This window comes from Manis pentadactyla, chromosome 11 (genome assembly GCF_030020395.1).
Source record: "Manis pentadactyla isolate mManPen7 chromosome 11, mManPen7.hap1, whole genome shotgun sequence".
Taxonomy (NCBI): Eukaryota; Metazoa; Chordata; class Mammalia; order Pholidota; family Manidae; genus Manis; species Manis pentadactyla.
In genome coordinates this window covers 120,988,223-121,009,663 of record NC_080029.1, presented here as the reverse complement: position 1 = coordinate 121,009,663, position 21,441 = coordinate 120,988,223, and the positions used below count along the sequence as shown (strand labels likewise).

The 21,441-nt window shown below is 57.8% G+C and overlaps 1 protein-coding gene across 2 annotated transcripts; it reads left to right on the top strand.

Annotated features, from left to right (window-relative positions):
* The first annotated feature begins 422 nt into the window (after positions 1-422).
* INSYN1 (inhibitory synaptic factor 1) lies at positions 423-11,354 on the top strand. Of its 2 annotated transcripts, XM_036907760.2 has the most exons (4): positions 423-1,080; positions 1,476-2,195; positions 10,529-10,603; positions 10,699-11,354. In XM_036907760.2, the coding sequence occupies exons 3-4, from the start codon at positions 10,584-10,586 to the stop codon at positions 11,249-11,251; spliced, it is 573 nt and encodes a 190-aa protein (XP_036763655.2). In that variant the 5' UTR covers positions 423-1,080; positions 1,476-2,195; positions 10,529-10,583; the 3' UTR covers positions 11,252-11,354. The 2 variants fall into 2 exon arrangements, with proteins under 2 accessions (XP_036763655.2, XP_036763654.2); XM_036907759.2 differs by having other exon boundaries at positions 719-1,080; positions 10,529-11,354.
* Positions 11,355-21,441: the final 10,087 nt, after the last annotated feature.

The window sequence follows — 21,441 nt, the reverse complement described above, 5'->3', positions numbered from 1 at the left end:
TGCGCCGGGAGGCGTGTGTGTCGCTTTAACAGCTCCCTCCCGGCGCGCGGGGCCGGCCCCTTCCCTGGCGGCGCCGAGGCGAGCGGAGCCCAGCCTGCCGGGCGGCCTTCCGCGGAGCCAGCGCCCGCCCGGGCGGCCAGTCCGGCGGGGGGCGGCGGGGCGGGCCGGGGGGCAGCCGGGGCGCGGGCGGCGGGGCGGCGCGGCGCTCGGGGAGCCGGCCGAGGCCCGCGGAGCCCGGCGGGGCCGGGCAGGGAGAGGCCGCCGAGGGAGGCCCAGCCCCGGTCCGGCGCCTGTTTGCCCCACCGGCAGCCGCCCGGCGCCCGGGGGCTGGCGAGCCGCGGGCGGCGGCGGCGGGAGCGGAACGGGGGCTGCGAAGCCCGTGCGCCCGGCCCGGCCCCCTCCCCCCGCTCTTGTCGCCTCCCCTCCTCCGCCCGGCGCCGCTCTGCCTCCCGCGCCCGGGCCGCCGACCCCCGTCGGGCCGGGCGGGACCGGGACCCGCGCGCCCTCGCCCCTCCCCCCGGGGCCCGGCGGAGTCCCGACCTTCCGGACCGCGGACCGCGGGGCCGGGCTGCGCGGACCTTTGCGGCCGCTCCGGACGCCGCGAGGGCGGGAGCGCGGACCTGGTGGGGCCCGGCAGGCGCGTCCCGGGCGGCCGGCCTGAACTGCACACGGCGGATCCGGGGCTGCGCCGAGCCGGGGGAACGCCGGGCGCGGGCCGAGGGGACCCCGGCGCTCCCCGAGCCTCCGACTTTAGCTCACGCGCTGGGACCGGCCACGCGTCACTTGGGTCGCCCTGCGACCGGCTCACCTGAGGCCTCGCGCCCCGCGCCCGCCAGCCCCTCGCTCGTTCCCGGCGGGGTTGGGGGAGAGCTTTGCTGCCCGCTTCCTCGGAGCGCGGGGGCCCCGCCCCCTCCCACCGCCCAGATGTCCCTCCTGGCGGCTCGGAGGACCTCCCCGAGGCCGAGGGCCGAAGGGTCCAGAGAGAGAAGCCCGCCCTAGGGAGCCCTGGGGGCCCCCCAACCTCACCGTGGGGCTGGGCCCCCGACGCTGCTGGAAGGAAAGCCAGTGTCCCCACCCTCGGTGAGTCTCGGGGTGAAGCGGGGGTTCTGAGGGAGGGAAGAGGAGGCTGGGGAGGGGAGAGTCCGCTGGGAATGAGGGCACTCTGGGGGCATTAGGAGGGAGGACAGAAGAATGGAGAGGCCCTCTGGTGAGCCAGTGGGGGCAGGGGACTGGGGGGAGCTGGGGCAGGGTGCCCCATCGCAGGCCGAGCACTTCTGCCCCTATAGCAGGGGCATCCTCTTTTCCTTGGAGAGGAGGGGCTGTGCTGTAGACCATCTGCCTCCGCCACCCCTACCCACAAAGAAAAATAAATAAATCCCCAGTGAGTAAGGGTGCAGGCTGGCAAGGGAGACAGCGGCGTTGCCGGCTGGTGCTGCAACCTGGGAGGGCTGACGCCAGGCTTGCTCTCTCCGCAGGGGGCTGCCCTCCTCCAACCCAGTTCCCTTCCCAGAGTTGTCCACATCTGGAACTCCCTCCACATCTGGAAGACCCCAGCCACCTTCCCTCTGCAGGTGTCAGTTGCTTCCAGAGACCTCTGCTTTTGCAGCTGCCTAGGAGTTGTGAGGGGATTGCTGCTGCCTTTCCCCCTTCCCAAGGGCGTCTCTTACCCTTAGTCCTTGCAGAGTCATCCCCCTGCCTCTGTGCCCAGGCTCAACCAGAGATCTGCTCAGCACACCCACAGGCACTTCAAGTCCTGGAGGCCTGAGACCTAAGGCCCCTCCCCCTGCCCTCCTGTGTCCTCACCTTAACCTCCTCTGGAAGACTCTGTCTCCCTCTGGGTGTCCCATTCCCCACCCAGAGGCACAGGAAGTGGGGTGGCAGGGGGCAGGGGCTGGGTGAGGGCCACCCAGGGTCAGGGTGGACTGGGGGGGCCGTTAAGATGTGGAGCTGTGCCTGGCCGAGGGGGGCTCCGCGGAGACAGACAGAGCGTGTGCCTGGCTGGAGGGAGTATGGGCAGGCCTGTGGCCACGTGGTAAAGGATGAACATTCGGGGCACCCCGGACCTCGGGCAGCCCAGCGACGACCCCGGCAGTGGCGGTGAGCGGGAGCGGATTCGACAGCGCATGAAGATGGTCATCGGGCAGCTCGAGGGCATCTTGCGGGAGCTCAAGGAGGTGGCCAAGGAGCTAAGGGAGGTGAGTGAGGGGCCAGACGGACCCTGGCCCACTTTTCCTGGGCCTGGCACAAGAAATGTACTCACACATATGTGTTTAAGTGTGTCTGTGCACACAAAGCTGTGTGCACATGTGTCACTCTGCTGGGTGCCTCCTTCTCCTTGCTCTCCTTTCCTCAAACCTACTTTGCTACAAATCTCACCATCCCCCAAGGCTGGGGGGGTCCAGGTACTGCAGAGACTGCTTGGACAGCACGTCACGGGCGCATGCTCACTGGTTAGCACTCAGGGCTGCCAAAGTGGCAAATGAGAACTGGACCCCACCATAACCTCTTAGTGGGAAACCCTTTTCTGGGACCCAGGTTGCCATTGGACACCATCATCTGCCCCCTAGACTCTGACCTGGTCACAAGGGTCCCTGGGAGAGCGTGGATGACTATACTGAGGCAGTCCCCACTGCTGAGGTGCAGTTGGAGTATTCCCCAGAGATCCCACAGATCTCTGAACCTTTCAGTCTGGAAAAATTAAAGCCAACCGATCTGGACTGCACACAGCGAATCCAAAGATGGAAATGGGTCTGGTTAGGGGGCTTCCAGTAGACATCAGAGTTCCTGTGTACCTTGGCAGGGGCAGGAATCTCCTCTAAAGGGATGCATCTCCATCCCATGGTTCTGAACGTTTTCGCCAAGGCTGGAAAGTCACGGAGAGATCCTGGGATGTGTGTCCCTCTGTCTCTCTAAGTGGAGCCCGGTGTAATTACTGCTTCCCACATTGCCAGGGTAATGAGGTACACATGTCCTCAGCCCTGCCCCCTGGGCTGTGTTTGAGCCCAAAATGCATGGCCAGCGTTCTGAGCCATTGGCCTGAATTTGCCCACTGGGTGCCATTATGCCAGCCAGGTGGGCTTTAGGCAAATTGCAACTCTGTGTAATTAGGGCCCCTGCCAAGATGTCAGGGAGAATGATTGAACTGGAGTTATGGGCTCCAGCTCTCCCCAGCCAGCTGTGTGGGGAGGATGTGGGCACTAGCAGGATTGAGGAGAGGGGGAGATGGTGGGTACCAACTCCAGGATGGCAGAGTGAGTGGCATGCCAGCCTGGTGTGTGAGCCAAGGAGCAGGGCTGGTTTGAAGGGAGCTGTGTCCAGAGTGGAGCGGCTTGTGCAGATACCAGGCGGGAGCTGAGGCTGGACGGGACAGCCCCTCCGCCCAGAGTCAGCGTCGTGGAGCCTGCCAGGAAGTCCTTTCTCAGGAAGCGGGAATGGTGTTGTGTCAGGTAATCAGAGGTGGCGGTGCTTCTGCCCATGGACCGAGCTGGCCACGGTCTGGGCTGAATATCTCTGGGGAGTACAACTTGGAGGTCAAAGGCCAGATGCCCCTGAGCAACCCTCTTCCCTCACCCTCTTTGGTCCAAAGGACTACCATCCCCACCCCCCATCTTACTCCAGACGCTCGGTGGTTCTGTCAGGGCCCTGGGAGCTGCCCGGAGTCTCGGTCTTCGGCAGGGCCACAGATCCTGTACCCTAGCATGCCCACCCACGAAGGGCAGGACTGCCTCTAAGCCTGGGAGTCAGCATTCCTGCAGGGCAGAGCCTACTCCCACCTGAGTGTCTGCAGGCATCTGCCTCCCCCAGCATAACCACTGGGGTTTGGAGGCATCTCATTGGTCATCCAGATCAACCCTGTCCATTTGGTATTGAACTGAGAGGCCTACAGAGGGAGAGGGGCTTGTCCAGGGTCACACAGCCTGCCAGTGGCCGAACTAAGCCTAGAACTTGGGCTCTTGATGCCTGTTTTGGGGCCGGTGCAGGGGCTAATGGGCAGCCTCTGCATTGTTACAGGGTCCTTCTAGGGGCACCTTCTGCCCATGCTGTGGTGCTTGAGGGGGTGACTTTAGGGGGTGAGGCAGGGAGATCAGGAGCACCAGGATTTATTTGCAGATCATTTAGATGTTCCCTCTCTCCCTTCTCAGCACAAACACTCACCTAGCAGACCTTCAGGTCCCAAACAACAGATCTTCAGGTCCACAAGCTGTGCAGCCCAGAGGCCCGAGCCAGGACAGTGAAAGATGGGTCCCCTCCCCCCACCTACCCTGTAGGCCATGTGCCTCCACCCAAGACTTTGGCAGGTTGCTATGGCAACCAGAGCCTACCCCGTATGCCACTGCCTGCCCGCTGCCAATCGCACCCAGCTGGGAGGAGGTGCAGGCCTCACTGCTCCCCCATCCCCCAGGCGGGGTCTAGACAAGGGGTGATGGGCAGAGGAGAGTGTTTGGGGAAGGCAGGTGAGGCTCTGGGAGTGCCAGGCAGAAAAGGAGGTGCTGTAACTGACACCCTGTGGGATGGGGTTTGTCAGGAATAAGGTTACCAAGTAGAGGTGGCGGACCCTGGTTTGGCATAAGGGGTGCAGCCTCCCTACTCCCTGGACCCTGTGGTCCTGGCTCTTGGTCCTCCCAGGGGGCTGTAAAGCTGGATCTAACTGGCTATCCTTCTCAGCCACTTTGTGTGACATTTTTCCATCCAAGTAGATGGGTAGGCCTAAGGTTGAGACGGTGGCAGGCACTTGGTCCCTCATGAGACCCCATTTCCTAGACAGCACCAGCTCAGGGCACAGCAGCTGGGTTCTTGTCTTAGGAAGGCAAAGTACTTGGATGTGAAGGCGGGATTCACATGCAAATCTGCCAGGGAGCAGCACTGGGATGCTTGAAGGAGCTAGGCCAGCAGAGAGAGGGGGCTTGGCTTTATTCCTCTGCCATCTTTCTCTTCTGCTGCTCCCCTTCCCCAGCCCCAGATGCCACTGATCATGGCAGACTCTCCCCATCCTCTTGAGCATACAGCCTGAAATTCATAGAAAGATGAGAGACACTAAAGTACTTCTCCCCAGGTCCCTGAGCCTGTCTGCTCATCTTGGAAATGGGGAGGATGGGATCTTACAAGGACTTATCTGGGGCTTGGCATGCAGTGCGGGGGCCAGTACCTGTTCACACTCCTAAAGGATTTGGGGTTTCCTCTCCCATACCTCCTCACCCTCCCTAACCCCTGCTGTCGCGGCTCCAGAGGTGATGGGGAGCAGTCCTGTCCCACGGGTAGGTAAAGTAGTTTAGTGGACTCAGTGAAGTGAGAAATGTAAAAGTGCCTTGAAAGCTAAAATTGTGCTGCAGAGGGATGTGGCCGTCAGTCATTAATTAGCCCTGGTCTCTCCTAGGTTCCCCAGTTCTCCAGGAGGCCAGGCCAATCCCAGCAGGCTCTCTGGGCTCCTCAGAATTCTGCAGCTATTAATTTAGAGGCAGCACAGCCCAGGGGCTAAAAGCATGGGCTCTGAAGCCAGATGTCTCTGGTTCAAATCCAAGCTCTGTGCCCTTCTAGCCATGTGAACTTGAGAAAGTTATATTACCTTTTTATGCCTCTGCTTCCCCATCTGTAAAATGAGGATACTGAATTTTATGCCTCCCCTCAGCCCCAGGGTTGTGGTAAGAATTAAAAGTGGTATCATGTGTAAAGTCTTAGTACAGTGGTGGGCACAAAGGTGACTCCACATCTAGTAGATATTATCACTAAGATAGGCCAGCGCACGTCTGTTCCTCATTCTCTGTATGGCCTCGTTCTTTTAGAGTCACATCAGCCTCTTAGCCATGATCAGGGAGGTCAGAGCCAGGACTCTGGCCTCCTGGCTGGCACCCTTTAGTATCCCCTGACGTAGGCAGTCCCACCCTCTTCCACTAGGCAAATGGGCTAGCAAGTGACAGGAATGGGGGTGGGAAGGTCTCCAATAAGATGGCTTTTGAATAGAGACCTAAAGGAAGTGAGGGTACAAACAAACAGGTATCTAGGGAAAGAGGCTTCTGGGCCGTGCAAGCAGCCACAGCAAAGGTCCTGAGCAGGAAGTGTGCTGGGCATGTTCAGGATCAGCAAGGAAGCCAGCACATCTGGAGGGGGCTGAACCAGGAAAAGGAATGCAGGGGGAGAGGTCAAGGAGGTGGCAGGGAGGCAGATGAGCTACGGAAGGCCTCTCCCCTGCTCCTCCCTGTTCTGCACCAACCAGGCCCCAAGGGCAGAGGTAAGGGCCTCATTCTTGGCCTCCCGAGATGTTGAACCTACCTTGGCCTCTTCCTCCTTGATTTCCCTTCCCAAAGATGTCACTCGGATGGGATGGGGGCTCAAAAATGATCCTTGCATGCACCACTGGTGTCCCCCATGTCCTCACACTCTTGGGTAGGATATAACTTAAGGGCACAGTTGCCCACCTCGGCCCAAACACATCAGGAGGATGGAGGGGTGGGGTGGGTGCCCACCCACAGCCTGGGGTGGCGGTGGAGAATCCTCTCACCTGATTTTCCTGGGGAGCAGGTCCGATGACAGTTGTGCAGTCCCATCAGCAAGGTACTGCATGTGTGGTGACAAGGAAAGCCAAGGGCCATGTAGGCATGAGACAAATGTGACCCAGCCAGGAAGCAGCGGGAGCCGGAGAGGCTGGGGACCACAGAGCTGTGCCGAAGTGGGTCAGCTCCGTCACCTGCAGCTCAGCAAGAACTGGGTGGTTTTTCTCTTACTATTTTTTTCTCACCTTCCTTCCCTCCTTTTCCCTCTGCCTTCTCCCGACAGAGTCACGAAGCTCCCTGGCCAGGTGGCCAAACTGCAGGGTGAGAGTCATGCATCATGGTCCACTCACTCTCCCTCCCCAACTCCACGGCCCCCCAGGGAAGATAATAAATAACATAATCACAGAATTAAAAAATAATCAGTGGTCATAAATAATGCAGCATCCCCAGTTATGTAACCGGCTGCCTGGGGAGCTGGGAGGGAGGAAAGAGGGGAGAAGCTCATGAAGCAAAGTGAAGGGGTCGGGCGGAGAGGGGCCGGGACCCCAGGTCCTCAGACTACTCACGGCTCTGGGGTGTTAGGGGACACAGACATGCTCTCCTTGGAGTGGGGCCTCAGCCAGGGCTGGAGGGAAGGCTGGGGCAGGCAGTATTGGGGTATCCAGCACCACAGGACTCTCTCAGAAAAGGAGACCCCAGCAGTTTTTACTAAGCTCTTACTGTAAAGAGTGTACCACTCGCTGTGCCCAACTGGGGATGCAATGGTTGGCAAGACATTCCCAGTCCCATCCTTCATGGGGCTTAGTGGTGGGGAGACAGGCATTAATCACATTATAACGACTGCATGCATAACATTGTAGCAATGGTAAACACTGAAAAATATTGTAGGGGGAGGTGCAGGGTGCTTTGAAAATGTTTCGTAGGGAACTGGGGGTCAGGAAGACTTGCTTATGGGAGTGAAATGGAGTGCGTAGGAAAGGAGGGAGGCATTCGGGGTGGGGGGCCGAGGCAGAAGTGAACTCAGTGGAATGTGGAGGACTGGTGAGGAGGCAGGCCTGTCAGGCTGGAGGAGGCCTGCTGGACAGCAAAGGGCCTGTGGCCAGACTTGCTGGTTGGTTGCTTTGAGAGACTCAGGAATGTGGGGAACAGGGAAGCGCTGGGAGCAGCGGGGTGCCATGTCCTGCTGGCTGACTGGGAAGTTCCCCGGATGCAGCGGCAGCAGGAGCTGGACAGCAGGTGCTCTCAGCGGAAAGGCCGGGCGTGTGCGGTGGTTCAGGCAAGGAGGGCTGAGGCTGTGGCCAGGACCGAGGTTGGAAACCCCTTGGGAAGGGCCTGGGACACCCCAGCCCCACCCCGGTGGGTTCAGTCACAGCCTCCAGCCCTGCTCTTCCCTCCAGCCTTCACTGCTCCTCCTCTAGAGCAGGTGACTTGTCCTAAGGTGCCCGGCTGAGGAGTCAGGACCCCCAGCTTCTGCCTGCAGCTCCGCCCCTTGCAGTCTCTGGGCCTCAGTTTCCCCATCAGCAAGCACAACGAGAAGGGGGAGCTCAGCAGTGTTGATTCTGTGATTTTAGGGATTCTATTTTTCTCCCCATTCTTTCTCCCCCCTTTCCTTCTGTGTATATAATTATTTCCCTGTACTCTTAGACAATCCAAATTACATGTAGGCAACATGATTATTAAATTTCAGAAAGTAATCATGAATTTCGAGACATGCAAAGCAGAGAGTCAGTAGCATAGGGCCTGCCCCACTGACCCCATGAAATGAGGTAACGGGAACAGGCAGTGGGGTTTGGGGGCTGACCCGGGCCCTGCATACAATCTGGGTACCTTTGTCACGTCACTCCTCTTTCTGATCCTCACATGTCATTCATCAAATGGGTGTCGCCTGTCCCACCAGATGGGCTGGACTGATTTGCCTGTGAGCTTCATAACCATTTGCTTTTAGAACTTCTTTGGCTTCTGTTCTGACTGGAAACAGCCCTACTTTAGGGAACATAGGTGCCACCCATGAGCTGAGGTTTGAAAGGCTCAATATGTCCCATCATTCTTACACAGGTGCTGAAAATGTCCCCAACAGAGTGTCATTCCTTTGGTGAAGAACTGATTTCCTTTCAGCTTTTGGGCCTGGTGCCAGGGGCCTGGTCACATGTTAGCACCCACTGGTGCACAGTGGATATTGGTAGTTTCTGTTATTCTACATGCTTTCCATGTATCAAGCCATTAAATCCTGACACAGCCCTGGCAAGTAGTACTACTAGAATTCTCCTTTATGAGGAAAGTCAGGGCAGCGTGCGGTCTGACAGGGTCAGCAGAGGCAGGAATCTCAGCGCCCGGTGACTGGGGCCTCCCGCCTTCATCTGTAAACTCAGGAGATGAGGATCTTGTGAGTGGACCGCCTGGAACATAGTCAGCGCTCAGAGACGTCACTTTTATCACCAGTGCCCCCTGGAGCCTCTTCACTACACTTGCCACTGTGCCTCATGAAGCTCTGGGAGGTTGGCAGGGATGGGATTATCGTACCCAATTGGTGGCAAATGGAGTTGAGGTCCAGAGAGGTTCTGTGACTTGACAAGACACACAGAGCAACGTCTAAGCTGAATCTGGAAGCTGAGTGTCTCGATTCCCCCAGTTCTTCTGTGAACCTCAGCCAAGTGTTCCCACCTCCCCTGGCCTGGAGTGGGCATCCCTAGGTAACAACACCCCAAAACAGCTCCCTAGGTCACTCCTATAAACACAGTCCTAGAAACTCAGAGATAAAGGGAATCTTAGAGAGAAACTATTCACACAACCTCCCCATTTCAGTTTGAGAAACTGAGACCTAAGAGGGAAAATGCCCGGGTCACCGACTCTGAGTAGTAGGAACCCCTGTCTCCTGACCAGGTAGGCTTGCCCCCAACCCATTATTAGCGCCCCAGCTTTCCGCTTTCACTTTGGGGCACTCACCACTCCCGCTCCTGGTCGAACACCTAGCACATCCCTGGACAGTGGTACTCCTCTGCGGAGATTTGTTGGATTAGGGACTTTGTTAGGTAGTTAATTAGTTGACTGCTGCGACCCCAGGTAAAGGGCCCCGGAGAGGCTTTGGGAGCTGGGGCCTGGCTTGATGCCTCCCTGTGTATGTCTGGGTCTCTGGGTCTCTGGGTCCCTCTGCTTTGCTTTTGCTATTGTTCGGCTCTTTTTGTTTGTGGTCAGAGTCAGTTCTCTCTCTTCCTCTGTCCTCTCCTGGGTCTCTGACAGGATCTCCCTTTTTCCCCTTGTTGTCTTGGTCCCTGGTTTCTGCCCTGACAGTGGCCCAGGCAAAGGGGTGTCCCGAGGCAGGGCCGCCTGCTTGGAGGCAGGGCTTCACTCCACTCGGGGCAGGAGGGTGCAGTGACCTCAGCAGCTGAGCTGTCCTCTGAGCCCATTTAACAAGCAGCTCAGGGCTGAGGGCGGATGGTTTCCTTACTGCTTACCAAATAACAGGGAAGGGAAGGAGGGAGCGAGCTCCCGGGTATGTGGGGTGGGGTGGGGTGGGGTCGGGTGGTTGGTGGTGACCCGTGAGGGACAGTCACTGGTCAGCTGCCCAAGCTGGTCCAGGAAGCTTTAGGAAGCCTGGGCAGAGCCTTCCTTGTGGCCGCCCCTTATCATTCCTCTCTGAAGGTGGGTGATCTGCCACCTCTCCACCGAGCGGGCTTGCCAGGGTCTCTCAGCCTTCTTTAAATGGCCCCTCTCAACTGATGCAAGATCAAGTTTTAAGCACCAGGGCTGCCCCCCAGAACAGCAGCTGGCTTTGGGGAAGAGGGGCCTGTGAATGGGTGGGGTGCTGGGCTGGCAGATAGTCCCCTCCCCACTGAGGGACTGAGGAGGAGAAAGGAGGGGAGTGGCCCAGACAAGCTCCGTGCCCCAGGGCCCATTTGGGCCTCAAGGGGGCAAGCAAACCTGTGGCTCAAACCAGTCGCCCTGCCGTGGGATCATCAGCCAGGGATGGAGCAGGTGGGTAGGGACACCCTCCCACCAAGGTGGTGCCAGGCCCCCTCGCTCCTCTCTCCTTCTCTGGCCAGGTGGTGAGCCAGATTGACAAGCTGACCTCCAACTTCGACTTTGAACTGGAGCCTGATGACTGGACCACGGCCACCGTGAGCAGCACATCCAGCAGTGACAAGGCGGGCGCGGGCGGCCCCTTCGATCTGGGTCACCTGGACCTCATGACAGCTGACATCCTCTCAGACAGCTGGGAGTTCTGCTCCTTCCTGGACGCGTCCACGCCGTCGGACTCCGCGGATGGCCCCGAGTCGAGCCGGCCAGGGCCTGGCCCCGACTTCCGGCTCATGAACGGCGGCATGCCTATCCCCAACGGGCCACGGGTGGAGACCCCAGACTCCTCCAGCGAGGAGGCCTTCAGCGCCGGCCCTCCTAAGGGCCAGCTCCCCCAGCGGACCCCAGGCACGCGGGAGAGGGTGCGCTTTAGTGACAAAGTGCTCTACCACGCTTTGTGCTGCGACGATGAGGAGGGGGACGGCCAGGAGGCGGCGGCGGCGGCGGAGGTGGGCCTGTCCCCAGAGCCTCCCCGTTCAGAGACCCATGCAGGCCCCCTCAAGCCCTCCCGAGGCCCCTCCAGGCCCAGGCGCTCCCCACTGACCAGCCGCCGCTCGGGCCCCACCTTGGGCCCTGAGCAGACCCAAAGGGTCACGAGGAACAGCAGCACCCAAACAGTGTCAGACAAGAGCACACAGACAGTGCTGCCCTACACAGCCACCAGACAGAAGGCCCAGGGGAAAAACTAGGGGCTGGGGGGCGGTGGGCTCATAGAGCTATAAATATATATATATATATACATATATATATATTTAAACAAACACAGTCATAATAAAATTTTAAAATGCTAAGGATCTGGCCCTGCAGGCCCCAAAGCTTTTACAGAGCTCATCTTAGGGATGCCTACTCACCTCCTGGGTCCCAGGAGTGCACCAGGATGACCCCCCTTCCTTCCCACTGCAGGGCTCCCGAGGGGGCATCTGAAAGTATGTAAATGAGGCGGGGGCGGTCCAACCTGGGGCTGCTCTTGCAGGGCCCGAGCACAGAGCACAGTGCTGGGGAGCGGCTGCCGGCCTGGGCTCTGTCCTGGGGAGGGTTTGGCAGCAGGAGGCAACTCTCAGGAGCCGAGTCCAAGAGTGATCTGGGGTTGGCTACACAACTGAGGGCCCAGGGTCGCTTGTGCCCCACACCTCTTAGCCCAGGGCAGACGTCTGCCCCTCCCTCACAAAGGCAAACAGCCCCATAGGTGCAACCCCATCCCAGCCCCTTGCATCGCAAAGCTGCTCGGGACACCGAGAAGGGGCAGTCTGCTCCCGCACGCATGGGGCGGACCTCCATGTTGGGATGCTGGCCTTCACTGGCCCCTGGAGGGCCAGGCTGAGCTGGGCAGGGGTTTGGTTGGAGAGCCTGGACCACTCCCAGCCCTTCCAGAGCCCATGCTCAGCCTTGTCATCTAGAGATCAGAGACTCAGGGCAGAGGCTCAGCCAGCCTCTGGCTTGGCCCTGAGGGACCCGAGGTCCCGAGGACGCAGGCACCAGCTGCCATGGGCTGCAGACCAGGGCCGTAGGCAGGCTTCCAACCTCCTCCTCCAGGCAGCCCTGTGGAGAGGCTCCAATGGCCCGATTCTGCCCCTCCTCCTCCACACTGACCCTGAGCCCACCTTAGCAGGACTTGAATGACACCAGCAGAGACAAGATAGGAGCCTGGGGTACCAGGGCTTCATCTTGGGTGTGGCCTACACAGGGACAGCATCTGAATACCCTTGGGATAATAATCATTGCTCACATATATTGAGCAGGTCTCTATGCCACTATATGCCAAGTACCTTTTGTAGTAGTATGTCATTTAATCTTCACACTAACCTGACAAGATAGAAACTATTACTATACCCGGTTTTCAGATGAGAAGACTGAGATTCAGAGAGGTTAAGTAATTGGCCCAAAGTCACAGGGCCTGTGCCACCCTACGCCCTATGCATGTGTGGTTTCCAGGCTATACCCAGCTCTGCTATCTAGCACCTTGAGCAAGTCCATTTACCTCTCTAAACCTATCTACCTCATCTGTAAAATGGGCCTGATAGCCTTCCCCTACCTCACAGGCTGTTGTGGGGCTTCAATTAGATAAGAAATGTGAGAGCACTTGGTAAGCACAAAGGCACTGGACACGCCTTGTGGTCGATGCGACCCCAGCCCAGAACCCTGAGTGGGGTGGGGGAAGAAGCCACAACCATTGACTGGGAGCTGTCCCTAGGTCACCGCTTGGCTTTGTCCCCCACAGCAGCCTGCGGCCAGGAGATTGCTGCCGTGTGATTCACTGCCCCTTGCTCAGAGCGGTGGTGGTGGCAGGGGCACGGCAAGGACATCATTCCTTGGGGGCCTCCCTGCTGCACATTTCACTGAAGGCAGATTTACAGCCCACCAGGGCCTGTCAGGAAGGGTTTCTGCCCCTCACATGGACACCCATGAGGGTCTGACCGGCAGCCTGGCCGCACCCACTGGCTAATGCCTGCGGGGCCTGGGGAGGTGCTGCCCAGCCCCGGCAGTGGGAGGTAGACTGTGCAGGCCAGTCTGGAGCAGATGTCAGGGAGGCTATGAGGATGGGCTGGTCTAAGAAGCATGCTCCGCAGTACGGGCAGCTCCCCTCCGGCCTGGGCCGAGGTAATGCCCGGAAGGGTGTGCCCAGATGCAACCTCCAGCATGGAAATCCAGGGTGGGTGGACAGGGCTAGCTCTCGGGCCCAGGCCTGTAGACCTCCTACGTGCCGGCTCTCATGTCACTTATGTACACAGGTATGCACAACTCCCCTGTGAGGGTCTGATCTGGTGTGGCTGGGGGTGGGGCTTCAGTGCTAGGAAGCCAGAGGTGGCCTTGGGTCCAAATTGCGATCCCTGGGAAAGGGGCCAGGAGCGTGAGGCAGGAGATGAGCTCGGTGAGACCACTCCAGCCACGTGTTGGGGAGTGTCCAGCCTGACACCATTTTAACGGGGTGGGCACTTTGCAGTGTCACCAATGTCTGAGAAAGAAGAGGCATCACTTGTCTCCATTTTATAGGCAAAGGACAGAAGATCTAGTCTACAGAAGTGGTCTGATGGGAGCAAGGGGCAGAAAAGGAGGAAGACTATTCAGAGGCCCCAGCACCATCCCCTGCTCTTAGAGACAAAGTGAGGCCATGTCAGAAAAGGGGGACAGGGCAGGGAGGACACTGGAACTCAGAGCAGGCCAGCCTTCCACCTCCGCCCCTCTGGAGTTCCCTTTCTCTGTTCCAACGCCTCCAACCGCACACCCCTTCCCCACCTCTCGTTCTCTAGCGGTGACTTGTATGAGAAAACTGACACTTACCGAGCACCTAGTATCTGCCAGGCATTGTGCCACATCTTTCAACTGACACTAAAATGACAGTTTTGTTGTGTCCAGCACATAATGGGTTGTTCAGCAATTATTTATTGAGTAAAAGGGGGAACCACAGCCTATTTTACAGGTGAGGGAGCCAAAGAACAAGCAAGGAATTTGTTCAAAGTTGTATAGTCAGAAATTGGTGGAGCTGGGATGTGACCTTGTTATTATTATTTACACTACGTAAGAGCTACTATTTTTGGAATACCTATTATTTGATGCATTAGACACTTTACATAAATTATCTTACCTACTTTATATCAACCTTCCAAGTAACAGAGGCTATTAACCATTTTATAAATGAGGAGAATGAGACCCATAGAGGTATAGTATCCTCCCCCAAATAACCAGCTTGGAAATGCAGAAACAGGACCTGAATCTGGACTTCACCGTGCTTCCCACACTCCTAGCTTCAGGGGGCCTGGAACCCCTGCAAGTAGACACTGCCAGAGCACAGAATTCCCTCGCGACAGCTGACCGGAGCTCACCAGAACTCAGGCCCTGCTCTCTTCAGCACAGCCTCTGGGAGTGTGAGGCCAGACTCCTAGCACCCGCCCCCGGTTCCCTGTGGGTCTCAGATGCTGACTAGGTGACCAGCAGAAGAAAGCTCAAGGTCCGAAGCATCCCTCCCCCTTCTCACACCTCCGGAGAGCCTGGAAGATAAGCTGCTCCCAGCCCAGCACATGCCCAGCCCCAGTCTGGTCTCGGTCAGACTGGTGTCAGTGGCCAGAGGATCTAGAAAAGGCTCCTGGGAGGAGGAGGGGGGACTTGAAATGGAGTTCGTTTGCCGTGGAGCAGAGCTTGGGTACCTGGAACGAAGGGGATTTGGGGCTGGTAGAACTTGACAAAATTGGCTGGAATGGCCAGACGGGGGTCGGCGGGGAGAACCTTGCCAGAGCAGAGGATGGAAGAGACGAGAGCACCCGCAGCAAGGGACAGGGGTCCCATGGCCCCTCAGAGCCACTCCGTCCTCTAGGCTGCAGGAGAAGGAATCAGGGCTTCCCGTCTAGTCTGGCACTAGAGTGGCTTGAAGAGCTCAGTGACAGCCAACCGGAAGAGACTGCTGCGACACGGACCCACTTTGATGGACAGACGAGAACAGCACGTGGTAAGCACATTGGTAAGAAAATAGATACACTGAAGCCCTTGAAAGTCATTCTGTCTTGCAAATAGGTTAAATATTCCTTCTGCAATGCATTCTCACTGAAACTTCCTTTCCCCCATGGGGTGGGGGTGGGGACGCTGGGGCCATTCTGTCCCCATTTCAGGTGAGCCAGCCAAGATCCTGATGAGATCCGGCTCTGCCCACCTGCCTGCCCTGAATGCCGACTAGAGAGGGAAGCACAGCCACTGTCACCTCCCGCCTCTCCCGCTTTACCTGTCCCCGCCTTGCCAGCCAAGCAGACTAACGTGGGTGGCCTGAAGTCAATGCCATCCATGCCCAGTCCTGAGCAGACCTGACTTCCTGGCAGGAACGCTCAACCTCACACACCTGCTTGTGGCTCTGAGTTCCCTGCTCAGGTTGCTGCCTCTCCTACCCGGGCTGGGATGCACTTAGAGTAGCATTTCCCCACCGTGTGCAACAGTCCAGCAGTGCAAACCCCACGGGGCACCCTCCCCACCACCAGCCATCTTAGAAGGGCCACAGAAACTCAGTGTCCAGGCACTAGCTCCCCTGCCATCCACACTACTCCACCCCTCCTCCACCCCCAAAAAGGCAAGGTGGGGTGGGGTCACTGCAGGGCCCAGCCTGTGGAGGAACTGTGGAAAGAAGCTGGGGTGGGGGTGGTCCCTGGTTTATGTGGGGTTTCCTTGTGGTCAGTGGTAGGGCCTTCCTAGGGGACCTCTGTAGGGGTGCTAAGTACTCTGCTGGCTGTGGGAGGGATCGCAAAGGAGGTGGTGGTGGTTATGTCCACTTCGGAGGGGTGGGGCAGGGAAGGAGCTCCCCGGGGATTCAGGAGTGCTGGGAAGGGGTCGGAGGCAGAGGGCTGGCAACCGCTCACCGCCAGCAGGCTCATCAGCACTCCTCTCCCGTGTGCCCAACACCGACCACTCCCCAGGGCACAGTCCTGGGAGGAGGCGCATCTGCCTCGGAGACGCAGGGCGAATGTGCAGAGTTACCTCCGTGAGAGGAAGAGTCCCAGGGGTGATGAGCCCAGGGTTTGGCCTGTGCGGGCAGAGGGTGGTTGAGTGCAGCCTGTGATCCTACAGGCACAGGGAGGGGGCAACAGGGGGTCCCTGGGAGAGGGCCAGGCGCGTGAGGCAGCAGACCGGCCTGGTGAGGGGACACATCTAGGACAGGGCCCAGTGTGCTCAGCCCAGTACCTCTTTCACGGGCAGACACTGCAGGGTCCCTGGTGCCTGAGAGTGGAGTGCCGCCCTCCTCAGGACCGCCCGCACCCCTGGGCTGGTATAGGCTAGAGGAGAAGTCCTAGGGTGGGCCCCCAGACACGGAGCATATGGGTCTCCCTCGAGTCCCTCTGGCTGCCTCGTGGGAGAGCCCCCTGTGCTCAGGCCAGAGGCTGGGAGCAGGTGAGGCCCCCCAGCCCCGGCAGGACTGCTCTGGGGACTTGTCTGGCCCTCAGCTGTGCCCCTCGGGCCAAGCTGGCCCTACTCACCCTCCAGTTCCCCGGCATTTCTCTTCCATCCAGAGATTACAGACTGGTGGCTTGCACACCTGTCTTGCACACATAGTTTGGTTTGGTTTGGTTTGGTTTGAAGATAATTTTACATAAAAATCCAGATTTCGTGTTTCTTGGAAAAAATCCCCTAAATTTTGCTCTAAAATAATTAAGTCTACAACAAATCAGTAGATCTGACCATGCTGCACTGGTGTCCCACAAAGAAAGAGTCCTCAGGTGCTGAGCAGCAGGTGGAGGGGGGCACTCACCAGTCCCCTCATCTGTATCCCCGGCCCCCCACCCTGTGAGTGGCCTGCATTCATCTACAGAGGCTCCTTCCTCTGTCTCAGTCTGATTCCTCTGCTGATCTCATCTGCCCCAGTGCATCTTTTACAGCCACTCCTTCTCTTCCTGGCCCTGCCCTGTCTTCTGTCCACCCCATTAACGCCCAGGGGTTTATTCTCTCCACACAGCTGTCTCCTCCAGTGGACTGCAAGGCCCCTGAGGGCAGGAGTAATTGATGTGCTTCCAGGAGCCGGCACCGGGTTGGCACACAGTAGGTCCTCGGTGAATATTATTGAATGAATACGCCTCTCACCCTGCACAGGCCTACAGCCCCCCTTTGCCCTCAGGATTTAACCCTCTCTCCAGATCCACAGCGGGGTCCATGACTCCCAAAGTCTTTCTGAAAGTGGGGTGTCATTCCAGGTCTAGAGGGAACCAAAGGACAAGCAGGGCCCCTTGCCCACCCCTCCTGCTCTTTGAGGTGGCTGCCCACTGCCTGAAGGCCAAGCACTCACCCAGTTTTGTCTTCATATGTTTGTTTTCTAATGTTGAGCATCATTGCAGGGCTGAAGGATGATTCCATACTTTTTAATAAAGGAAGCTTCGAGTCCAATAGCCCTCGTAGCTATTGCATCAATCCACGGGAGCACCGGCCACAGAGGTAACTCACACACCAAGTAACTGCCACCGTTCAAGTGTTGGATGGGACGGTGTGAGGGGTCAGTTAAGAGATCTTTGCTTAATCAAGTGCCTTTGCCACGTGACGCTGGTACATTCTGAAGGCCCGCTGAAGCTTCAGACAGGCAGATCTGGTTTAACACCTCAGACCTGCACCCTCTGCTTCCCCAGGATAGGTGGCCTTGGAACTCTGCCCCAGCAGCCCCACCTGGACTCCCTGCTGGTGAGCCCTGTGCCCTCAGCCCACCCCACCTGCTCTATTCCACGTTGAAATAAACCTACCCTCTATCCCCCTACCCCTTCTCCAGCCCTGGCAGAATTTCCTTCCGGGGGAGGCGTTGAGGGCACCTGCCAGGGCCGCTGCACATCTCCAGGGGCACCGCGCATGCAGTAGTCCGTGCGAATGGCCCCCTCAGCACAGCTCCCAAGGGAGCACTGTGGGAGTGACACCCCTTGCAAGTGTGTGATGTGGCTGTTCTGGTACCTGCATAGGACGCAGGGATGGATGGTCCACACTCTGAGCTGACACCCAGGGCCAACTAGACCCCTCAGCTCGCACCCTGTGTCCAGAGAGCTTTCAACGGGGAATAGAGCAGGGGGCAAAGTGCGGCTGGTGTCAGTGTCCCTGCCCTGGTTCCAGACTGGCCCAAAGAGGAATATAATGCCCACCCCACCCCTGGCAGAGACCTGCATCCCAAAATTTCAGGTGGCAGAGAACAGGATCTGTGGCAACCCAGGCCCAGCAGAGAAACATCCAGGGCCTTGAGATTCAAGATTGCTGACACCATGGCCACATTTGGATCACTGTGGACCAAACGGCGGGCAGAGCTGCCTGGAAGGAGGATGTCCTGCAGATGATACAGGGTGAAGTCACAGACTTCGGATCCAGAGAGACTTGGGTCTGAATCGGGGCTCCATCTTCTACTAGCATTGTGATTTTGCATAAGCTGCTCAACTTCTTGGAGCTTCATTTTCTCAGGGATGATAAGGCCCATCCAACAGCTCTGTGAAGCCTCAGTGACAAAATACATGGAAAGTCCCTATCTGGGCCCTGCAGAACGTGCACCAGCAATGTGTTTCTTCCGTCTGGAGGGCTCTCTGCCTCCCTGCCATACCGGAAATACCCTGAGCTCAGGAGCAGAGTCCCAGGAAAATGTTTCTGTGGCTGCCCCCTGGGACAGTTTGCAAGCTCCAGACAAGGATACCTGCCCTTATGTCACCACAGAGGTGGGGCAGGAAGGTGGGGCTGGCGTGGAGCAGTGAGGAAGCCGTCAGCTTTGCTGGAAGTGGGCCCGCCAGAGTCAGTGGTGTCCCAGGAATTTTGAAAAGCTGTCCATTAGGGAAGATGTACCTCCCCCGCCCTGTAGATGACCACACCTGGTAGCAGGCAGAAACCTCCCTTGACCCCTGGAGACTTCAGGGATAAGACAGAGATCTCCCAGACTAGAATCAAAACAGGAAATATAAATGGGGGAAGGAGGGGCGGCATGGCCCAGGGGGCCCCTGGAGCTGGAAGGGAAACATGGCAGAGGTGGGGTACAGAGGCTCCCCATTGTAGGGGGCTCCAACCCAAGGGAGAGATTGGCCTCATCTCTGACTACTTTGGGCCGCCTCTGGTGTCGTGAGCACCTTGTGCCCACCTTTCCGCCCCACCTCTGTGATGACAAATGGGTGTTTTTCCTGGACCCATCCCAGCTCTGCCTGCTGCCTTTGACTTTCAGCCTCCTGCCGCCTCCACCCAGAGCGCTGCCTGGGCCTCACCGGTGGATGCCAGTGAGGGATGGGATCTGCTTGCCCTGCTTCCCAGGTCTCCTCAGCCTTCATCTCACTAAGGAAGACCCTGTGGCTGGGGGAGGGCCTGCTCCTGATTTCTCTGCTAGAGGCCCAGCAGAGCTCGCCTAGCCCCAGGTTGTCACTAGGGGCCCCGCTGTCAGGGAGCTCCAGGTTTGCAATGATCTCTTTCACTGTGGGACAGGCAGCTCAGCATGCTGAGAACTCACCTTCCCTCTTACCCGGCTTCCTCCTCCTCTGCCTCAGCTCACAGGGGCAAAGCCAGCACTGTCAGTCAGCTGTCCCAGAGGAGCGGACACTTCTCTGCTTTGTTAAGCTGTGAGCTCTGGGCTGTGGAGTGAGTCACTCTTACACCTGATTGCCCCAGTGATCAGTGGCATTCCTAGGACGCTGGATGAGGTAAGGGCTCAGCTGCTGGGCAGGCCCAGGCTACATTCAAAGTAAGGGTTCTGGGGGAGCCCAAGGATAGGACTCCACCTGGGGGAAGGCAGGGCTCAGTCTGCTCTCCCTGACTCAGCTCCCCAATCTCTACTGCAAGCTATTCCTCACATACAAAACTCAAACCAACTTGTCACTCTCTTGCCTTAAAACCCCCTGTGAAAAAAAAAGAAGAAAAAACTTCGTTGGTTCCTCCTGGCCTTTAGGACTACAGAGCAGGACACTGGAGTCCCTCCACAGCCGCGCCTCTGCGGGTCTCTGCTCTCCGGGTAACTCCCTCCAGGCAGCTTCCATTCTAGGCAGACAAGCCATTTGCAGTCCCCAAAGTGCCTGATTCCTTCACGCCCTTGTGTTCCTCAAGGCCGTTTCCCCTCACAGGACTAACCAAGTATTGTGTAATGCTTAGAGGCTCGAGCTCGGAGGTCAAGCAAAGCCAGGTTCAAAACCTGCCTTTATCGCTTGCTGCTCTGGAACTTTGAGCAAGTAGCTTAGCCTCATCTGAACAGAGGGCCCTGCGACCTGTGCGTGCGCCCGGGAGGCGCTCTCAGGGTGTGCCCACAGACAGGTGTTAACTCATTTTACTTTCATTGTTTCCCATTGCGTTGGCCATGTTAGAGCAACACTCCGCATCTCATCCCTGCCCCTCCTAGTGGCCTTGCTGGACAGCTGTGGCTAGAAAGCTGAAAACAACCTTTCCCTGGCCCCCTTGCAGCTGCCTTGCGTGTGAGCTCGGTTCAAGCCATTAGCAGCACTTTGGCAAGACTCAGAAGGCAGATGATGGCTGCTTTGTGCTGCTTCCAGTCAGGAAGCTCGGGTGTGGGAATGCAGCAGTCTCTCAGCATTTTCAGATTCAGTGGTGGGAGAGCCGGCAGCACCACCCCCGCTCCCTGGACCCAGCTAGGGCAGTGAGTTCCGGGACCCAGCGGTTCCACTACACTCCATATTCCTTTTGCTGCTGTAACCGGTTACCTACCACACACTTAGAGGCTTAAGACAGCGCACCTTTATTCTCTTACAGCTCTGGAGGTCAGAAGCCCAACATCAGTCTCACGTGGTAAAGTCAAGGTTGGCAAGCCTGCATTCCTTCTGGAGGCTCTAAGGGAGAACCCCCTGCCTTGCTTTCTCCCGTTTCTGGAGGCTGCTTGGTTCATGGCCCCTTCCTGCATCTTCAAGCCGCCTTTGCACCGGTCATTCTGTCTCCTCCATCTTCTGTCTCTGCTTTCCCGCCTTCCTCTTCTAAGAACCCTTGTGATGATACTGGGTCCACTTGGATCATGATAAATTCCCTAGCTCAAGATTCCTAGCTTAACCTCCTCAAAGTCTCCATTTCCATGGGAGGTAACAAGCACAGGTTCTGGGGATTCGAATGTGGCTGTACAGCCTCCCGCCATGCCTTCCTGACTGTGGCCGAGGTCACAGCCTCCCAGCGGGTCAGTTCTGTGGTATTCTGGGAATCATTCCTGGAGACCCAGCCTCAGCCCTGACTCTGTGAACACCCAGTACACTGCATTCAACACCTCTCTGCTTGAAATACACTAGCTTCTGCGTCCTGCACCCAACCATGACTAGCATTCTCAAGGCTCAGTTCAAATGGCACTACCTTTGGGAAGTCTTCTCCAATTCCTCCAGGGTTACTTCCTCCTTCTTCTGGACCCCACAGCTCCTCTTAGATCAAATTTGGATAAATGTTCCTTTGCTAGTGGATCATGACCCTTCTATCCTCTAGCCAACTA